The 19,345-nt window shown below is 39.6% G+C and overlaps 1 protein-coding gene across 2 annotated transcripts; it reads left to right on the top strand.

Moving 5' to 3' along the window:
- Positions 1 to 236: 236 nt before the first annotated feature.
- LOC113133906 (polypyrimidine tract-binding protein 2-like) lies at positions 237 to 18,581 on the top strand. Of its 2 annotated transcripts, none has more exons than XM_026312938.1 (17): positions 237 to 347; positions 1,566 to 1,587; positions 1,886 to 1,937; positions 2,435 to 2,598; positions 2,792 to 2,833; positions 2,967 to 3,038; positions 3,143 to 3,301; positions 3,640 to 3,750; positions 4,483 to 4,651; positions 8,239 to 8,316; positions 9,621 to 9,733; positions 12,055 to 12,088; positions 14,447 to 14,539; positions 14,874 to 14,990; positions 15,891 to 15,990; positions 16,121 to 16,198; positions 16,444 to 18,581. In XM_026312938.1, the coding sequence occupies exons 1-17, from the start codon at positions 241 to 243 to the stop codon at positions 16,571 to 16,573; spliced, it is 1,641 nt and encodes a 546-aa protein (XP_026168723.1). In that variant the 5' UTR covers positions 237 to 240; the 3' UTR covers positions 16,574 to 18,581. The 2 variants fall into 2 exon arrangements, with proteins under 2 accessions (XP_026168723.1, XP_026168722.1); XM_026312937.1 differs by having other exon boundaries at positions 2,792 to 2,863.
- Positions 18,582 to 19,345: the final 764 nt, after the last annotated feature.

Genomic DNA, 19,345 nt, shown 5'->3' with positions numbered 1-19,345 from the left:
AGGTGAATGTGATAAAATAACATGTTTCAGTGTATGAGGTGTAACTTTACAAACTATGGTTTGTTGATACTGTTCATAATATAAGAATACAAAATACAGGTCTTACAACTAGAGACGTAAAGATATTTGACATCCAGACGCACAGACGTCGACACAAAGCCGGAAAGACGTCACACAAATGTGCAACGGGCTGCAAGCAGCCGAAGAAGAAGTTCGCCTTCTAACCGGAAGTCGACGGTAATGCAGCAAACGTCACAGAAGAACGCCCATTTTGCCCACGCTGCTCAGGCTTCGAGGTGTGCTGAGAAACTAACAGACAGAAGAGGACAAAGAGCTGCAATGGACGGGTAAATGTGTTCATATTGCAATTAAAGCGGCGCCGTGCATGTTAAATAAGACGAGCCGTTCCACGTACCTAGTGTAAGATGTGCTAAATGTCACGGTTAGTGAGCTCTGATGCTCACCTCGGTACTGGCGCTAGCTAGCTAACAACAAAGTCCCGATCATGGAAAGCGGTAGTTTAATGATGTCTTGCCGATAGAAAAACACAGCGTTATGGATGAACACGACGCAAGGGCAAAATTATTGTATCATCTGGATCCCCTAACTTCGGCAATGCACTAATTTACAAGCGTCTTGCTAAAAGATAATCATGTAGTTCAGCGAGATATCCCCTGTCGAGCGTACGATGAAGGTTACCGCGGAGTGAAACACCCCTCTAGATCATTGTGAATGGGTCAGATGAATTACTGTAGCAAGCTGTTAGTGTTGCTGATGAAGCATGTCCTGTATTGTGCCCAGCTGTCAGTTCGCACGGTCCTTTGTCTGAAGCTAATGTCTGCTACTCATCCTCTGCCGGTGGTTTACGGCTCCTACCATTAGCCGCTCCTGTGCTGCGTTCATAGCGCGTCGGAGGTCAGAAATGTCCAGGGTGAACTTTATGCACTTAAAATATGAGAAATGCAATCAAACCGGCTGGTCGCTCAAAACAAGTGATATCATGACAGCATATAACAGCTGCATATTTACATCGTCAGCAGAGCTTATATTCGTAAAGGAAACGCATAAGGATACACGGTGGCTAAGGAGAGGGGTGTCACACACACACAACAGATAACATTCCTGATATTCCCAAAATAAAAAGGGACTAAAAATATTTGGTGTCGTGTATATCATATACAGTTTTTTTTCTGTAGGTAACATAACATTAATTTATCTGTATATGCTACTGCCACAAAGAGATAACAGCAGGACATAACAAAACAGAGCAATGGTAATTAAAAAAAAATTAAAAAACGGTATTTATTTTTTTGACAAAAGTGAGAGAAGTTGAATTATTTGATACTTTTGTCTTAAAAAAAGTTATTCTTTTATTGTTTAATGCCCAAGTTTGAAGTTGGGGTTGTTTAAAACAACCACATTTTCGTCCAAGTTGTACTGTCACCAGCACAGTATTCCTGTTTTTTCTGAGTTAAATAATTGCATTTCCTTGACATTTTTATGTAGTGTTTTTACTTATATTTCTTTTTTTTTTTTTCATCTCCTTACATTCTCTTCATTGGCAGTGATGTTGCGGTTGGTGTGAAGGTAAGCTGTTCAATGTTTTGCTACACATTTGCATCTACCATCTGTTTGTAGGATGATAATGTCATTACGTTGAAAATAAAAGCACACATGTTATGTGCATGTGTTATGTAGTGAGTTACTTTGAGCAATAACAAAATATCAGCTGATTTTTATTGCATTGATGGTTAGTAAGGCAGAGATTTTGCAATATCCTGCTTGATCAATTTGTGATAGTATTATTAAGTCATTGTGCTAATAATATTTTTAAAATAAAGTAAAAAATGTTTTGTCTTTTGGTTTTTCCCCCTTAACTTTGCAGAGAGGCTCAGATGAGCTCAACATGTACGGTAGCAGCCCCAGCTCAATGACTGGTAAGATCAGCCTTAACCCTGATAGGGCTGGTAAAAACAACTCACTGTCATTTAAAGCAGAAGTCATCAGTAAATGGGAAGTGGTGCTATCCTAATCTCAGTGGGTTCAGCTGAGACAGGCTTTCTAGGATTCGGTGGACTGAATGACATGGCCTCAACGATGGTCAGAACCCTGGCTGACATTATTTATGATTCAAACTGACAAAAATATCTAAATATGATTTTGAAAACATTCAGTAGTGCCAGGGTAAGTCGGACTGAGGTTACCAAACTGATGAGGTCATTTTGTGTTTTAATACTCTGAATGAATTTTAGTTTTTGAATCTGCAATATTACAAAAATGCATCTTAAGGGCTGCAAGTAATTATTGCTTTTTTGATTACTAAATTGATTATTTGGTCTATAAAAGCAAAATTTCTGAAAAAGTCATTAGTTCAAGAGTTGTGGAATAATATGACAATTTAACTTTTTTATTCTTTGTGTGCTTCCATGTTCAGCAAATGGCAGTGACAGTAAGAAACAGCGTCTGGATGAATCGCCTCCCTCCAGAGTTCTCCACATCAGGAAACTTCCAAATGAAGTGTCAGAGACTGAAGTCATTGCTCTGGGATTACCCTTTGGAAAGGTCACTAACATACTGATGCTGAAGGGGAAAAACCAGGTAAACTAAAACAAAACTTTAAATTTGACATTTTTTATGTATAATTGATGAAATAATAGTGTAATAATCACAGCAACATTTAAGTTCAACCAAATAACATTCTCTGTTTGTACACAAGAATAATTACAGCACCACATTGTCCTGGAGGTGCTTTGGTAATCTTCAGAAGCTCAAATTGCTCTTTGTTTTCCAGGCTTTTCTGGAACTGGGCACAGAGGAAGCAGCCATTACCATGGTGAACTATTACACAGCTGTCACACCACAGGTCTGAATGCATAGGTGTTCATTCATATTGCACATAATAACTGTGCTCTTGTTTTAAGGGGTACAGTCTGAATTGTGTATTATATAAATCATATTCTGTTTAGGTCAGAAACACACCTGTCTTCATCCAGTACTCCAACCATAAGGAATTGAAAACAGACTCAGCTCTGAATCAGGTATATACACTTGGTACTATGCTTCAGTCAAACCAAATGGTTAGGTATAGAATTTTATTTGACTTTTACACCTAATATGTCCATATATTTCTCTTACCACCCAGAGAGCCCAGGCGGTGCTCCAGGCAGTGTCTGCAGTACAGGATGGAAGCTCTCCGTCCTCTGGCCAAGGAGTTCTGGACCTCAATCCACCTCCCAGCCCTGTCCTACGAATTATTATTGACAACATGTTTTATCCTGTGACACTGGATGTTCTTCAACAGGTAAAACCTGAACACTTATTAAACCAACAGTCAGACTGGCACACACAGCCCCTAGTCAGGTTTGACCTTTTCTACTGATGTTTGAATCTTCTTGACTAGAAAAAGAGTTATCAGAGCATAAGACTTTTCTGGGGAGCAAAAGAGAACCACCACATTAAAGCTTATCAGTATCTCAGATACATAAGGCCTTTTAAAAGACCATATTGGGTGACCTCTGATTTTGATAACATTTACATGTCCTACACCTTTAAAATAGAATGCTTTGTTTGATGAACTCTCTCAGATCAAGCTCGACCGCATTTCTGTGTTATTTTCTGTAAACGTTTTGATTCTGACAGATATTCAGTAAGTTTGGGACCGTGATGAAGATTATAACCTTCACCAAGAACAACCAGTTTCAAGCTCTTCTACAGTTCAGTGACCCTGTGAATGCACAGCAAGCTAAACTGGTAGGTTTGTGCAGATCTGAAAACTAGTGATGTTAGAACAGCAGCCACTGCAAAATTACATTAACCATTAACAGATGGTAAGGTCTTCATGGTTATTTTTGTTAGTATTCACTTCTAAAAGTGAGTGTATCACTGGGCATGATGTGGATGCCAGTGAGTCTCTGATTTCAGAAAGAGCAGCTGCATACCTAGCTCCTTGCATTGATAGCATCATGCTGTCATGCTAACAAGATAAAATTAAGCGCATGTAGCCTTTCTGACTGTTTAAAAGTGATGACTGTTTTTAACTTTTTGAAAATATATTGGTGGCACAGTTTAATTTAAAAAAGAAATAGAATTTTCCTCTTTTTTTACAATGCAGCAGCAGGTTGTGATCTTTCCTGTGTTTATTCAACTTGCCAATTGAACATACAAAGTGATGGTGGAAAAGATAATGGAAACAGTGTTTTAATAACTGGTTGAGCCACCTAAACCTCAAGCAAGTGCTTCTTGTAAAAGAATTAATTTATAACAATTTCTGCAAAAAAAAACAAACAAAACCACAAGAAGTGCCATTGCTTATTCTTACAACTGTATTATACTACCTTGTGATATATTGTTATCCCACTATTTTCAGTATTGGTCTATCAAATCCACCAGTCTGGCAACACTTGGATTAAAAAGATAAATATATAAAAAATGCAGTTTAAAACAGTTATGATTCCTTTTCCCTCTTTTGCTCCCTTATGCCAGTCTTTGGATGGGCAGAACATTTATAATTCCTGCTGTACCCTGCGGATAGACTTCAGTAAACTGGTCAACCTCAACGTCAAATACAACAATGATAAAAGTCGAGATTACACCAGACCTGACCTTCCTACTGGAGATGGCGAGTCCACAAACAAGGATCATTCTTTATTGGGTAAATATATCTCCAATTATCTAGCGTTGCACAGTCATAGGCTCCATGAGGCATTAAATGTGGAGCCATTTCTTAAATAACCGATTAATCAGTCAATTGTTTTTAGACTTTTACAAAAGAATATAAAGAAGACTGTCAACATTTTATCAAAATATGAATCCTAAACAAGTTTGCTGCATATGTAATAAAAAGATTCAGTGAAGTTAAACTATTTTAGTTTGAAGACAGTTCTTTTTTTTTTTTTATGCCATTGAAAAGGCACTTGTACTAGAATTTCACACTGACAGAAAGTGAGTGGTGCATTAACCGTAATGAAGTGACATGTTTTCAGACATGCACGTGAACATTGCTAGGCATTATCCTCGTGAGCTGCATATAAGAAGACAATTGTCCTAGGAAAACCAACCTAGCGTGGCCAGCCAGACCCACTCACTTTATTAGTGAAAGAATGTGTTGAAACAAGTAATATGTTGTTGTTGTTTTTTTCAGTAGTATTAGTGTGTGAAAATTGTGCTGTTTACAATAAAAATGCTAAAAGACTCTAGATGTGTGTCAGATGTTTCAGGTTAGGACAAAAAGTCAAACGCCTGCAGTGTATATAGGCAGAACTTTGCTCGTAATAAATTGTCCACCACACAAGACCAAGAAAAGGTGTTAAAGCAGGTGTTTCTTCCTTGCTTGTGTCTGTAACACACACCCATTTTTGATTTTCATTTTTGTGGAAAGCATAATATAGAACAGCTGGGTGAGTAAAACTTCTCTCAATATCCACGGTGACAGAAACCTCCTACTTAAGGTGGATAGTGATGCGTGAGTCCTTCGGTTTACCTTTTATAAAAACCTGCCTGTTACCACAGTGGTGTCCTGCACAGGTCATACACTGTTTTTGGGGAACTCCCTGTCTCTCCCAACATTCTCTTAATTGTGCACTGCTGTTCTGCAAAGTGCTATGTCTGTCTTCGGGGAGCCTTTTTTTTTTTTTAGTGAAACAAGCTAGGAGTCAACTTCAGGCTGATTTAGTGTGTAGTGCACAGGTATCGATAATCTTATTAGAACGTTTAACCCAAGTGTGAAAGTGAAAATTCATTTATTTTATGTACTGTGCAGAATGTGGCTTGATTAAAACACTGGGCTGATTCCTTGCTGACCAGAAGCGATAAACACAGAGAATTTTTTGTTTTGTTTTTTTTACTGCTAAAGTGCAGCTGTCTAACTCACACTGCTGATGTCTCATAATAGTTTCAGCTGTACTTTGGAATGCTTGTATGAGGATTGTGGAGTTTGCCCCACCCCCAATCATCCACATTGAAATGGCTTTGGAACCAGGTCATTTCAGAGCCAGGGTAACCAAGAGAAATGTTTACAGCAAGTAAAGCCTCTTTTAGTGTACATATGGGCCCCTGACTTGTTTTCAAACAGGCTTGAAGTTTGAACTAGATAATTTTTTCTTTGTCTTTCTATATCCCTATGTAAGTTTCTCTTAAATGTTTCTGTAATAGCATCAATAATTGATCTATAGGGCTTTCTGCTTTAATGGTCAGTATTTTGGAGAGGTAGGAAAGACTTAAGTTGAATACTGTGGTTAGAGACCCCATAGTGTAATCCAAGGCTCCATGTGTACTGCTACTGACCACAGACACTCATGATATAAAAGAGTGATGACAATGATTTTTCTTGTAATTTTATTACAAGCTAATGTAATGTTGAAATTTCTGCTGGAGAAAGTTGCAACGACAGTCATTGCTATTTTATTCTTTTTTTCCTCACTGTTCATGTGCACTGCCGACTAAGTCCTGGTGGTTCGAAACTTAATTTCACGATTCCTGAGGTCATTGTTTCACTGGGAACACTTTAAGCTTTAGACATGGTTCTCTTTCATAGCACTCGTTTTGATTTCTCGCTATGGGATAGGCCTCCTCGGGTATTCACAGAAGCACTGTACCACTATGCCAGCCCTGACATCTGTGTCATGACTTCCGGCCTTATAAGCTGCTGACACAACAGTTGGTGGTAGTTGGTGCGATACAGGTTGCCTTCATGAACCTGAACCTGAACCTGAACCTCCAAATTGAAGAATTGCGCTTGCGAGGCTTCTTAACGAACAAGGGTTTTGTTCGACTAAGCTACACCAAGCTAGCATCCCTTGAAAAATTTTCACACACGCTAGCACACCAGCTAAAGGTCACAGCTGCAAAGCTGCCTCCCATCATGGAGGAGATGGATGATGGGGCTTGAGTGTGCACCTACAGGAACAAAATTTCAAATAAAGACTCACACTAGGTCTGCTCATTGTGTCTCGGGCTGGAACATACCAGCACCGCGGTAGATAACCCCGGTTCATGTGTCCACTGCACCCGTTTTATGGCTAAGAGTCAGTACACCTCTCTCAGCGCTCTCAGCGTCGTACGCATGAAATATGTTCGCACATGCACAGTTCCAGCAGGCGTCCTACTACCGCCAGAGGGCAACCGTACTCAGTCGGGAAAATCTCCGAGAGTAACCGAAGATTTTAAAATGCAAACAGTACTGCTGCAAGAGTTGAGAGCAGTTGTAGAAATTGCACAAATTCAAACTGGGTGTTGAGGACAATAGCCAAAGGCTACAGACTTCATTTAGCAAGGCTGGCTTATAACAGTGTGGGCCCCCAGGCCCCCTTGGGTCTGTGGGCTCACTCCCCTAGGGGCCTGGCTACCTCTTGGGCCTTGTTCAGAGGGGTGTCCATTCAGGACATTTGTGCTGCTGCTAGTTGGTCATCTCCTCTTACTTTCGCAAGGTTCAACAAACTGGATGTCACGTCACAGGGTTTGGCCTACGCTGTCCTTGGAGTAGGCTCCTCCGAGGATGTGCCCTGCTCATAGACGTCTGTGGGCGGAGGCCAAGGCTGGCAGTTGGTCATTGAGAGAAGCTTGTCTGGCAATACGGGAGTCTCCATAGCCCATAGTGAGACATCAAAACGAGTGCTATGAAAGTGAATTTTAGGTTACTTGTGTAACCCCGGTTATCTAAGTAGCATACGTGAAATGTCACACTGGACCGCCCTTCTTGCTAATGGGGTGAAGCAAGAAGAGGTGTGCTTTATTTTGAGTGACTAGTGACGTCAGCAGCTTATAAGGCAGGATGTCATGTCACAGGCGTCAGTACTGCCAGCCACTCAGGGCTGTTGTAGTGGTACAGTGCTTCTGTGAATACGCGAGGGGGTGTATCCTATAGTGAGACATCTCAGTCATGCTACTCAGAGAACCGGGGTTACGCAAGTAGCCTGAAGTTTTACACCCTTGCCCTGTTCTGTGCGTTATTACTTGTGTTACAGAGAGGACTTCTTTGCTTGGTTTTTATCCTGAAATGCAGTGTGAATTGTGAGACTTTATATAAACAAATGTGTGCCTTTCTAAACTATCCCATGTCAATTTCAAAGTCACTTCTCCACTTGTGGACTCCAGTCAAATTCTACATATGTCAAGGAAGATTAAAAAACAAAATGATCCTACCAATATTTACTCACCTCATTCATAAATATTGTGTGCACACTTTAGTGCTAAGTCAGGTTTAGTATTTGTGGTCTAAATCTAGTTGTCATTGTCTTGTAGGTACCCCATCTGGAGCGCTAGCTTCCTACTCCAGTGGAGGAGGTTACTCATCTTCTCTGTCCCTCTCACAGGGCGGAGGTATGTATGTTTCTTATTTACATTTTGTTTTTGTTTTTCAGTCAATGTCTGCTTTTTTTTTCTGTGCTGTGGTTGTTTGAATGCACCAGGGCTGAAAAGGCTTTTCTTTGGCCAGTGTGTAGTTAGTATTGCAGCTATATCAACAGATAAGGCAGGGTAATTTGCCAGTGATTAAATCTTATTAGTTAGTATTAAATTTAATACATTGCTATTCAATAACCAGGAATTCAAGCAAATCACATTTTTGCTCTCTAGTGACACAAAAGCTAAGATTCTTAACGCCTGCCAGCCTTTTACTTAGTTTTAGTTTCCCCATTTAATTTCTCTGTCATTTAGTTTTAGTCACACTTCATATGACCAAACGCATCATCTATAAAGGATAGGTTCCAAATTTTTCATGTCTAACAATAACCATTTACCTGTGAACTTTTTTTCTGTGATCATCGCGCATACTGAGATTCTTTCAAGGACAAAATCCACAGTCCTCATTCTGTACATATGTGTTCAAATGTTTATCTGAAACTAAAATGAGATGACGGCTCCCTGATGTTGACAGATCAATTCTACCGAAGTTGTTGTACAGGCTTCCCTCATTGTGTTCCCATGTTGAAGTACAGTGTTGAAACACTAAAAAAATGATTATAACTAGGAACATAAAACAGTTAATCTGAAGCCTCACATTAGTTTGAGTAAAGCTTTGAATAGGTTTTCCATGTGGATTCTCTTACATTAAAAATGCCATAGAGCAATGATTTTAGCAGTCCTTTTATATGTGCACCAGACTATTACAAAATGAAAATTTGTGAATCTTTAATTACACAAAGTACAGCTGGTGTCGACAGGAGTGAGTCAGTATTATACTCTCAGACTTCTCAGTGGCTTCCAATTTTCAGTGTAATAATTAGGGTCATTACTGAATTTACTGAAGCAGCTGTGTTGACCATATCATTTCTGGGCTTTAGCCACATACAACCTTTCAGCATATCTGTAGATGTTAATCTTTGATTGATGAAGCTGAGATTTTGTAGTTTTTAATGTCAAAGAGAAAAAGCTCTCCAGCACTGTAGGTTAACTAAACTTAATTTACATTTAAGCCATGGTATTATTGATATCACCCTCCCTGATTTAGATTTTTTTTTTTCCATTCTGACATTTTAATGCATGTTGAGTAATTGTTGAACCAGGTAATTTAGAATAACAAATCTACTGAAGAGCATTAGTCTTAGTGTTATGATTAAACCTGTTTTTCTGCTGCTGCCATGTTTGTTTTTTGACCTAGCTCTTGTCTTGTGCTTTCCTAACAGGGGCCATCAGTCCTCTGAGTGCTGCAGCGGCGGCAGCAGCAGCTGCAGGTCGTGTTGCTCTGTCTGGATCCGGAGTTTCAGGAGTCCTGTTGGCATCCAACCTAAATGAAGAGGTATATTAACATAACCAAAGCTTGACTGTGAAGGAGTAATTCCAAGCTGTACTTTATGTAACTAATTTTATCTGTTGCACGGACAGTGCTGAATGATTTTTGATTTTTTTTTTCTTTTCTTGAGTTAAGTGATAGTAGTGTGAGTTCCTGTGTGGATGTATGTGTTGGCCCGCTTTGCAGCAACGTCCACCTCGTCTACATATTTTAATGAAGGTGGATTAAAGTCACAGTGAGATTGCCAGCCCTAAAAGTCAAAAGGTTTGTTAGAAACTTTTGCACATGCCACAATTACTGTTTTTGTACTGTTTTATTTCATTCAATTTCAGAAGTAACAGTCTGTTAACATTTTGAAGGAAGGGACTTTTTAAATGTGCAATTGTTGGACTGGTTGCATTTACTTCATAACTTCAAAAATCAACAAAATACGTAAGTGGTGACCACACTACTGCATTTAACTGTATACTTGTCAGTGTTCTGTTGATTTTCTAATTGTCAATGTGCAGCTACTCTGTGATCTGTATCTCTATACCTACAGTGCCTGTTATCTGTGTGTGTTCCATCTCTCTGTCAGAGCCCTCTTCTCTCTTTGTCCGTCTTTGTCCCACTCTTGCTCCATAGTGGAGTGGTGGTTTTCACACTTCTGCTCCCTTCTGGTAAAGTCTGTTTTGGTTAACAGCAAACAATTTTCTCTGACAACCCATCAGCCTGAGAAAAGCAGCTCCTGCATACACTTGAAAGTATGCTCAATGCAATCCAGCAGTTAGGTAGTGATTGAGTGTGGGGGGCTATTTTTCACATTGAGTGTTGCACCCCAGTGATTTTCAGTCACTTCTTCATCCTTTCTCATTTTTGTCATTAAATGAGCAGACTAACCTCTATGGTCACATTTTAATCATGTTTATGCACAACACTTACAATGTTTCCCAGCAGAGCAGTAGTGGCAACACCAAACAAAGACTATTCTTGTTTTTTACTGGGTAAGTACAGTTTGCCAAAGTAGAGCAAGACCCACTCAAAACATTTTATTGCTGATGTAACATCTGCAAGTGATGATGGGGCATGTAGTATCACAACATCCTTTTACAGCACAAGAGCAACTGAGCAGAACAAGAGGAATTTATTTGGTTACTAGAGTTCATGGTCACAGATCATCTCCATATTTAAATATCAGTGTTGCAGACTGCCACTTCCTAAACCTCTTTTTAGGCTTAAATCAACACATTTCTGATATATAGATGATGAATCACTGGGGATATAGGCTGTTCACTAACAAATGTAAGTCTTTAAAGTCCACATTAGTGATATTCACTAATGAATACTTCTGATTGCAAAGGTTGGACACTAATAACACAGTTTACACAGTGTCCCATTTAAAAGTAATTGTTTTATGCTATGGTGACACAGATCCCATGGGATGTTGACCAGTACATTAATTTAAATAGACTTGTCTTCTGTTATATTTTCAGAAATTTTATTTTAGGATTTACTATCATGGAAACAACAAACATTTCTTTTTGCATTGTTTATATAAGGTTCCTTATATGACAGGTCTTTGTCGGTGTGATCTGCCAACTGTAGACACTTACCCAGCCAACATTTACCTCTAGTTACATGGGATTTGTTTGGCCATCTGCTTCATGGTACTGTCCCCTTTTGGTTTGATAGCTCTGCCACTCACTCTTTTCATTCATTTATTTATTTCCTGTTTTATTTATTTTTTTCATTCTTTTTTTTTTTTTTTACTTTCCTCCCATCCCTGTTTCCTGGCTGATAAATGTATTCAACAGGGAGTGTGGGTGTTAACAAAATTCAAAGTGTTTGTGTGTGTGTGGAAATGAACCAGCAATCATTCAGACTCCGTTGATGTTCCACTGATGCTCTGTTTACTGACCTCTGCTTTGGTTTTTGTCCTCCTCTCCTCCTTTCTCCCTTCCCTGCCTCCCTTTTTCCCACCTCTGCTCCCCCCTCACACATTTATTTTCTTTCCATTTGACTCTCCTTTGGGCCCCACATCCTTTGTTGTACACACCTCTTCCAAACCCTCCTCCCCTCATGTACATTTACCCCAATTTTTTCCAACTCTTTTTCCTCCCTTCCCTTGTCCCTTTTCTTGATATGGTCTAACATGAATACGGCTTTGTCCGTTTTGACCCCCTCCCACCCTCCCCTCCATCTTTGCTCCATCCCTCACCATCATGGAAACCACCACCTCCCCCCTACGTCCAACGCTGGGCGGTCTGATCTCTACCTCCGTCTCTCCTCTTCCTCCTCCTCTGCTCCTCCTCTTCCTGTCCTCTGCTCTGCGGTCTCTCTCTCTAAAGATGGTCACGCCTCAAAGTCTCTTTACCCTCTTCGGTATGTTCAACCTCTACTATTCTATCTGTATATCTCTCTCTGTTAATCCAATTTTGTTCACTTTCTTCAGTGATGTCGTGGACACGCTTATTCTTCTATGTCTCTATATTTCCAAGCCTCCCTCTATTCTATCATACACTACAGATATAAAATCTTTGTTTCTACATTAAAAGAATTGTGAGTCTGAGAGATGTGTCAGATCAGCTTATATCTTAACTGATGAGAACAAAAACACCAAAATCATTCATGTTATCAAAACAAAACAAAAAAAAGGGTGAACCTTATTCACAATTTGTAGTATGGGTTTTCAGTCATGAGTCCATCACATATGGTGTTCCTCACTATTAGCAACTTATCAGTCTGTAGTATGGGCATCTTATTTTCCCATACTGTATCATGTGCCTGTTATTGCCTTGGATATTTGTAACTAAATGTAATCCCTCCAAATCTAGGTTTAGACTGATGTGGTTTCGTTGACTAGTTAGTCACCTTCACAGCTGCTTCACAAAGCAACTGTCAAGTTTGCTGTAACAATAATTAACACAGAAAGAGACTTCATTAGAGTGATGGTATTAGAGAGTCTAGATCCAGTCTGTTAAAGAGGGGAGCAGGTGGATGAAAGTGTTGGTTTCAATACAGAGTCCCGTTTATCCAGTTGGTAAAATACCTGATTTGCTAAGCTCTTCACAAAACCCTCAGGCTTTCATTGTGCTCTTCAGTAGGAAAGAACCACCTTTTGAAATACTTAATTCAAGTGGGCTTCTTATGTTATTTCAGTAAATTATATTTTTTGCAAGCCAGGGTCTGTTCATAGCCTGGATTATTACTGAAGGACCATTCAACAAACTGTATTCAGTGAGTGAACACTCTGCTACAGGTTTTATTGTAATGTATTCAGTGTTTGCCTTGCTAAAATGTCAAGCTAGAGTCTGTTATCCATAGGGATGTGTTCCATTTTGAATCTGGTATGAAACTGGTAAAATACCTGGATTACTAAGCTCTACGACTAACAAATGCCTTTCTTTCCATTCTGCTTTTCTTTTTAACCTTACATTTGCCTCAGTCTCTGCTAGGCTTAGGCAATGGAATAAAGACTGATGTACCAGTTTAAATGTTGAAGTCAAACAATATTTTTGGGAAGGTATGCAGAAGCTTTTTATTTAAATGTGGATCTGCTGCCTAACAATAAAATAAGGACATGTATTTTTGATAACTTGAAGATGAGTGCCCAGCTTCACCTTAACACCATATGTTGTAAACACAGCAGTGATAAAATAAGTGGAGAAAGCCCTTCAACGCAGCAGAATGTCCATCGTTCAGCTTAAATGTTTGTTTCTGATAATTGGTCCTTAAATCACAATCAGCCTTTGTAATTATGAGTATAAAAGCTATGTTCTTAATTATTTAGTATAACAAAAAGTCTAACTCTGGCACGATACTCAAAATCAGAACTGAATGTCATAAAATGCTGTCAGACCCTCTTCCTAATTATCAGGATACTGAGAATGGTTTAGTGTAGGACACTGGAGCTGTCACTCTGCCAGGGTCATGTAAATTACTTTGTTTTTGTTCTCACCATTAATGGTTAAGTTGATCATGACGTTCCAGTGTGTTCACTGAGAGACATTCTAGCTGTTAAAACCTCTGCATCTCTTCCTTTTTGTCTCTTTCTCTGGATTGTGTATCTTTTCATTTTATGCTACATATTTGCAGTTGGGATTACCTGCCACTCATCCACTTAAATTAAACATGTCATACGGGTTATATTAGACCGTCAACCACCCCTGCATTTGTTGTACTCACACTTGCTGGACCAGTTTTAGCTCCTGTAGTATGTCCACAGTCTAAAAGGCCTAAAAAGAAAATGTTTTTAGGTCTTATTTGAGTATTTATCTATTGTGCATGTTTCTTTATTCAGCATGTTTTGTTGTAGGTTAGTGCATCTGTTAAGGTGTTTTTTTGTTTTTTCCTCCTACACCTCCATTTATAGTTTTACTTTTTGGATTTCTGAATCATGCACATGCAGTTCAGTCAAAACGGTGTCCAGAGTGTTTCAGTGGCAAAGCTCAGCTTAGAGGTCTGACTTTTCTCACTGGTTGACAGTTGCAACATAAAACTGCTTGGTTACACAGAAGCATTTGTTTTTAGTAGAAGTCAAATGGGAAGATTCCATCTTTTCTTTTCATTTGTCTTTCTAACACTAACTTTATTCCTTCCATCCTTCACACCTCTCCTTTTTTTTATCTTCGTCGGCTCCATCTCTCCTACTCTGTCTGTTCTGTCCTCCTTCGACCTGCTCTTTCTTGCTCGCTCTCTCCCTCTTTCGGTCTGCCTCTCTCACCCTCTCCCTACCTTCAGGAGTCTATGGTGATGTCCAGAGGGTGAAGATCCTCTATAACAAAAAGGACAGTGCTCTGATCCAGCTGTCTGATGGCAACCAGGCTCAGCTGGGTGAGTTTTGGACCAATATAATCAGTCATATGTTCAAGAAATTAACTTTCAAACCGAGGTATTTTCCAAGGTGCTTACCAATTGTATTTTTAACACACTATTTACATCAGTTATTGCTTAACATAAGCTTGTTGTGAAATACCGAAAAAATATATAGATTTGTCTATCTCTGTGTCTACAATTCAGTAGCCACTACAAGAGTAGAAAACCACTGTGGCATTGGTAACTTCCTCAGTAAAGAACCAATGAATAGTTTCATAAATGTCTTAACTATGTCAGCAGAGTGCTATCAGGCTGCTCAGCTGCTCATGTTTCCTATTTTTCCCACCCATAGCTATGAGCCACTTGAATGGTCAAAAGGTGTTTGGTAAAGTGATGAGAGTGACCCTGTCAAAACATCAGACTGTGGCTTTGCCCAGAGAAGGATTGGATGACCAACTACTAACTAAAGGTAGGGCAATATCTGTATTCTGGAAGTGAACTTGTCAATGTCTTTGAGTAGTATTGTGCACAATGGAATGCATGAAGAGCTGATACTGATATGTATAACATCATATATCTGACACACACATACATCATCAAAGTTGGAAGATTCTTTGAAATTCTCAGGTTTTACAGTGTAGTCTTTCTTTCATTCAAGTTTGTTGATGTTCAATATTATTTTGGAAGGCAAAATCATCATGTCTTAACATAGCAAAGTAAATGGACATGAAGATTACAGGTTGGGGTGAGTGGATAGAGGAGAGAGAAAAGAACAGCAACAATAAAAAAACAAACTATCAGTAGGCTTCAGTTCAAAGTCACTCCACATAAAAAGCTGGGACAAATTCTGACCTGCCTTGACGTGGGAGGTGAAGGCGTGATTCCTCATTTTGTTACCTCAGCAGTCAAACGGGGAGGACCTGTGATGGTTTGGGGGGTGTTTTGCTGCAGGCCAAGTTGGAGATCTCCACAAAATCCAGGGACTATTCAACCAGCACAGCTGCCAGTCCATCTTAAGCATCATACTATAGCTTAGGAAGTCGACAGCAGACCTAGACACAAATCCAGGTTGTTGATTTCATTCCATTAGAAAGGATGGTTTGTTATCAGTCATCATATGGCCTTGACATCAATGCCATAGACCTTCTCTGGGACAAATTAGATCGTAGAGTTCGAAACATGCAACCAACAAATGCACAACAGCTCTGACAATGTCTTCAATGACAAGGTATGGTCAGAGTTTACAAAGCTGTAATCAAAGACAAAAGGTGGATCTGACAGCTGACATTAATTGACTCTGTGTATGTGGGTGTGTATTTATTAGTTTTTATTATTGTTGTTTTGCTGATATTTTGTTGTCTTTGACCAGATTTCTCTGGCTCACCACTGCATCGCTTTAAGAAGCCAGGATCTAAGAACTTCCAGAACATCTTTCCTCCCTCTGCGACACTTCACCTCTCCAATATTCGGTAGTAACAACAGTACATGTGCTTGTCATATTACTTTCTCTTTATGTCAGTTGGGACAACACTTGCTGTTTTATGTCAAGAGTATATGTACTTTGTTTTTTGTTTTTTTGTTTTTTTTTTGCATGTCCAGGGATGGTGTTGGAGAGGATGATCTACGTCTTCTCTTCTCTAATACTGGAGGAACTGTCAAGGCTTTCAAGTTCTTCCAGTAAGAAACTACTACATGACTGTACAAATGCCTCTAATTTCTAGAATCGCACAATATACGTCAGCATTCAAGATGTTGCTTAATTGAGCACACCTTTTGTAAAATTTCTGCATTCCTGATTAGTGGCTTGTTATGCTCTGGGAAGAGTAGCTGTTTCACAGAGTGAACAGTGTGAGAGAAAGATGAGAAATTCAGCTTTTGTGGTTACTTTCCACAATAAAACTGCTTGCTTCTTTCCTCTTCAGGGACCGTAAAATGGCCTTAATCCAGATGTCGTCTGTAGAGGAGGCGATCCAGGCTCTGATGGATCTTCACAATTATGATATGGGAGGGAATCACCATCTGAAAGTTTCCTTTTCAAAGTCCACCATCTAACCTTCACCCTTGGCTTCTAAACCTTAAGATCTATGATGAGCAGGGAAGTCACTGTCACCCTCTTTTCAGCAGGCTCTTTCAGCCTCTTCTGTTTCCAAACCTTAATTAAGTGGTACAGTGTTTTTTCACACATGATAATGTCCAAAGCCTAAAAAATCAAAACATTCTGTTGACTTTAAATATGGACAAAATCCAAACTCTACAAAGTAAACTTTCTTGGTCCATCTCATAGGCAGTTTGCAAACTTTACAAATTCCTGCTTTTACCCATGTGTTACCGTAAGCAGTCTAGCTAATGGATACACATACGTCATCTTAAAGGGCAACAAAACACCAGTTAAAAAAATCTTTCTCCTGACCTCCCAGGTTTAACTTTTCACCCGCACTGATGTACAGTATACATCACATCACTCAGTGATGCAGAGCATGGTCAGAGGTGAAACAGACTTGAGTTCTGGTGTTTAGTTACTCTTTAAAGCAGTTTTCTTTAGGTTTTCCATGTTAGCATCTTTGCCTAGTGCTAATTACTGTTCTGCTTTTGTGTCGCCCTGCAAAGTGATCACCTGGCAGTGTGGCAGTAGTTCATTTTTCCATTGAGTTGTCTGATGTTCCTCTGATTAATGAGCTTGTTTTTCTGTTGTGTTGCAATATGAGCCACTCCTCCTTCCATGTTCATGTTCAACTCCCTTTATTGCTTCAGTCACCCTTCATTCTAATAGGAATCCCATCGTGTCAGACTAGACTAGTTTTGTCATCAAATACATGGCTCCTCTTTGCATCACATGAAGAGGTCTTTTGGACAGTGTAAACACACTCACTGTGCTAATTTACTCCTCCAAACCTCATCCTGTCTAAAATAAAAACCGATGATTATCTTGGACATTTAATCCAAGCTACAAGGATAAAGCAGTAGCAGGCGTATGCTCTGAAGGTTAAAGTGTAATTCTGTCTGCTCAGCTGCAATGTAAACATGTCCAGTTTGACATTACCAGCATCCAGTGTTAGTTTGTAGGGACATTAGCAGCCTACACTATAACAGCTGTGTGGTTAAAATGGTGTTGTACTGCATTCACTCAAAAATGTAGTTTATCAGCTGGTGTATCTGAAATTCAAAGACTTCAGTATCCTTCAGTATCCGTGTGATACAGTTCAGTTTTTGTGATCTGCCACCAGTTGTTTTTGAAATGGTTTATACATGATGTCCATTTTAAAGCAGCAAATTCATCATGTCATTGGGAATGTTTTTGCATTTTGGGAAATGGGAATCATACATTTTATGTACTCTCCCCACCAACACCTGTGCACACACACACACACACACACACACACACACACACACACACACACAAATCCATTTTACAGTATCTTAGGAATGTATTGACATAATACTGTGCAGTAACACTGAGGATCCAAAGGTGGAGCTGTCTGAAATGTTCCTGTTTAAATCCTGTTCCAGTGCATTGAAAAGCATTACTGTGAGTGGGTGCACACACACATACACAGGATGCATATGCTAATGCTCTCTGTTCAGACATGGTTTCGACATGTGGTTCTGGTCTTGGTCTCTGACTTTAGGAGGAGACCTGTTGGGACCAAAGTACATGATTTTACTGATTGACTCTCTTGTGTCTTTAAACAAATTATTTTATTGGTAATATTTGTTTATCGTGTGTTGTAAACCTGTAGAAATGTGTATTATTTTAATTTTTTACAAAAATGTGAAAAAAAAAAGATGTGAACCTCATCCTCCCAGTCCTCTGTTTGTCTGATAACATGAGCTTATTTCTCAAGCAGAGATGCACAAAAAACTGGGTCACCATTTAAACCGAGGTCATCTCTAAAGTGGGTTTTTATTTTTCACTCCTCTCTGGTTCTTACTTGCAGCTGCAAAATTTATTTTTGGACAGTTCTTCTATTAGGGGATTGTTGTAAATTTTCTACTTGAGTTCAGCTTCTTTTGTGATAAGATTTCAGATAGGCACAAATTAAACGTGTTTTCTACCAACAAGCCCAAGTTAAGTTGTGTGTTTGTGTGTGTTCAGACCTCTGCTCTTATCTGTCAATAAACTTCTCTCACTCTGTTCACCTCTCTCTGTCTGCTCTCCCTTCTTCCTCTTTACTGTTTTTAACCTGTCACTTCTGCATTTCATTTGAGACGTGAAAACAGGCGGCATGTTCACTCAATGGGGACAAGAGCAAAAACGAATGTCTTAATTGATAACTGCTCCTGTTATCGGTGGTTGTGAATTAATCACATCAATAATGTTTATAAAATATACTGCTGGAAAAATTAAATCACACAGGCTTTGTTAAACAAGCAGCATATTGTTAACCATGGTGTCTCCAAACTCTTTCATGCCTGTCACATGTGCTCAGTATCAACCTGCCCTCATCTATGAAGCCAATGGGGCACCACTGGCAGACCTGCCAATTCTGGTGTTGTCTGGTGAATCAAGCTGCACAGTGCTGGGCTGTGAGCAGAGGTCACACTAGAGGACAATGGGCCCTAATGCCTCCCTAATGAAGTGTGTTTCTGACAGTTTGGTCAGAATCATGCACAGCAGCAGTCTGATGGACGTCACTTTGTAGGGCTCTCACTGTGCTCCTCTTGTTCCTCCTTGCACAAAGGAACAGATACTGGTCCTGCTGCTGGGTTGTTGCCCTTCTACAGCCCTGTCCACCTCTCCTGGTGTAACAGCCAGTCTCTTAGTACCTCCTTCATGCTCTTGAGACTGTGCTGGGAGACCGAGCAAAACTTCTTGTGTACGTACAG

The sequence above is a fragment of the Mastacembelus armatus genome, chromosome 17, assembly GCF_900324485.2.
Source record: "Mastacembelus armatus chromosome 17, fMasArm1.2, whole genome shotgun sequence".
Lineage (NCBI taxonomy): Eukaryota > Metazoa > Chordata > Actinopteri > Synbranchiformes > Mastacembelidae > Mastacembelus > Mastacembelus armatus.
This window is presented reverse-complemented; position numbering and strand designations above follow the sequence as displayed.

Bases quoted from the DNA above. Each gene is read 5' to 3' on its own strand.
- LOC113133906 (XM_026312937.1), top strand. From the start codon at position 241: ATGCAGCAAACGTCACAGAAGAACGCCCATTTTGCCCACGCTGCTCAG. The intron at 14,540-14,873 runs GTGAGTTTTGGA...TCCCACCCATAG, and splicing joins TGGCAACCAGGCTCAGCTGG to CTATGAGCCACTTGAATGGT. The intron at 15,991-16,120 runs GTAGTAACAACA...TTGCATGTCCAG, and splicing joins CTTCACCTCTCCAATATTCG to GGATGGTGTTGGAGAGGATG.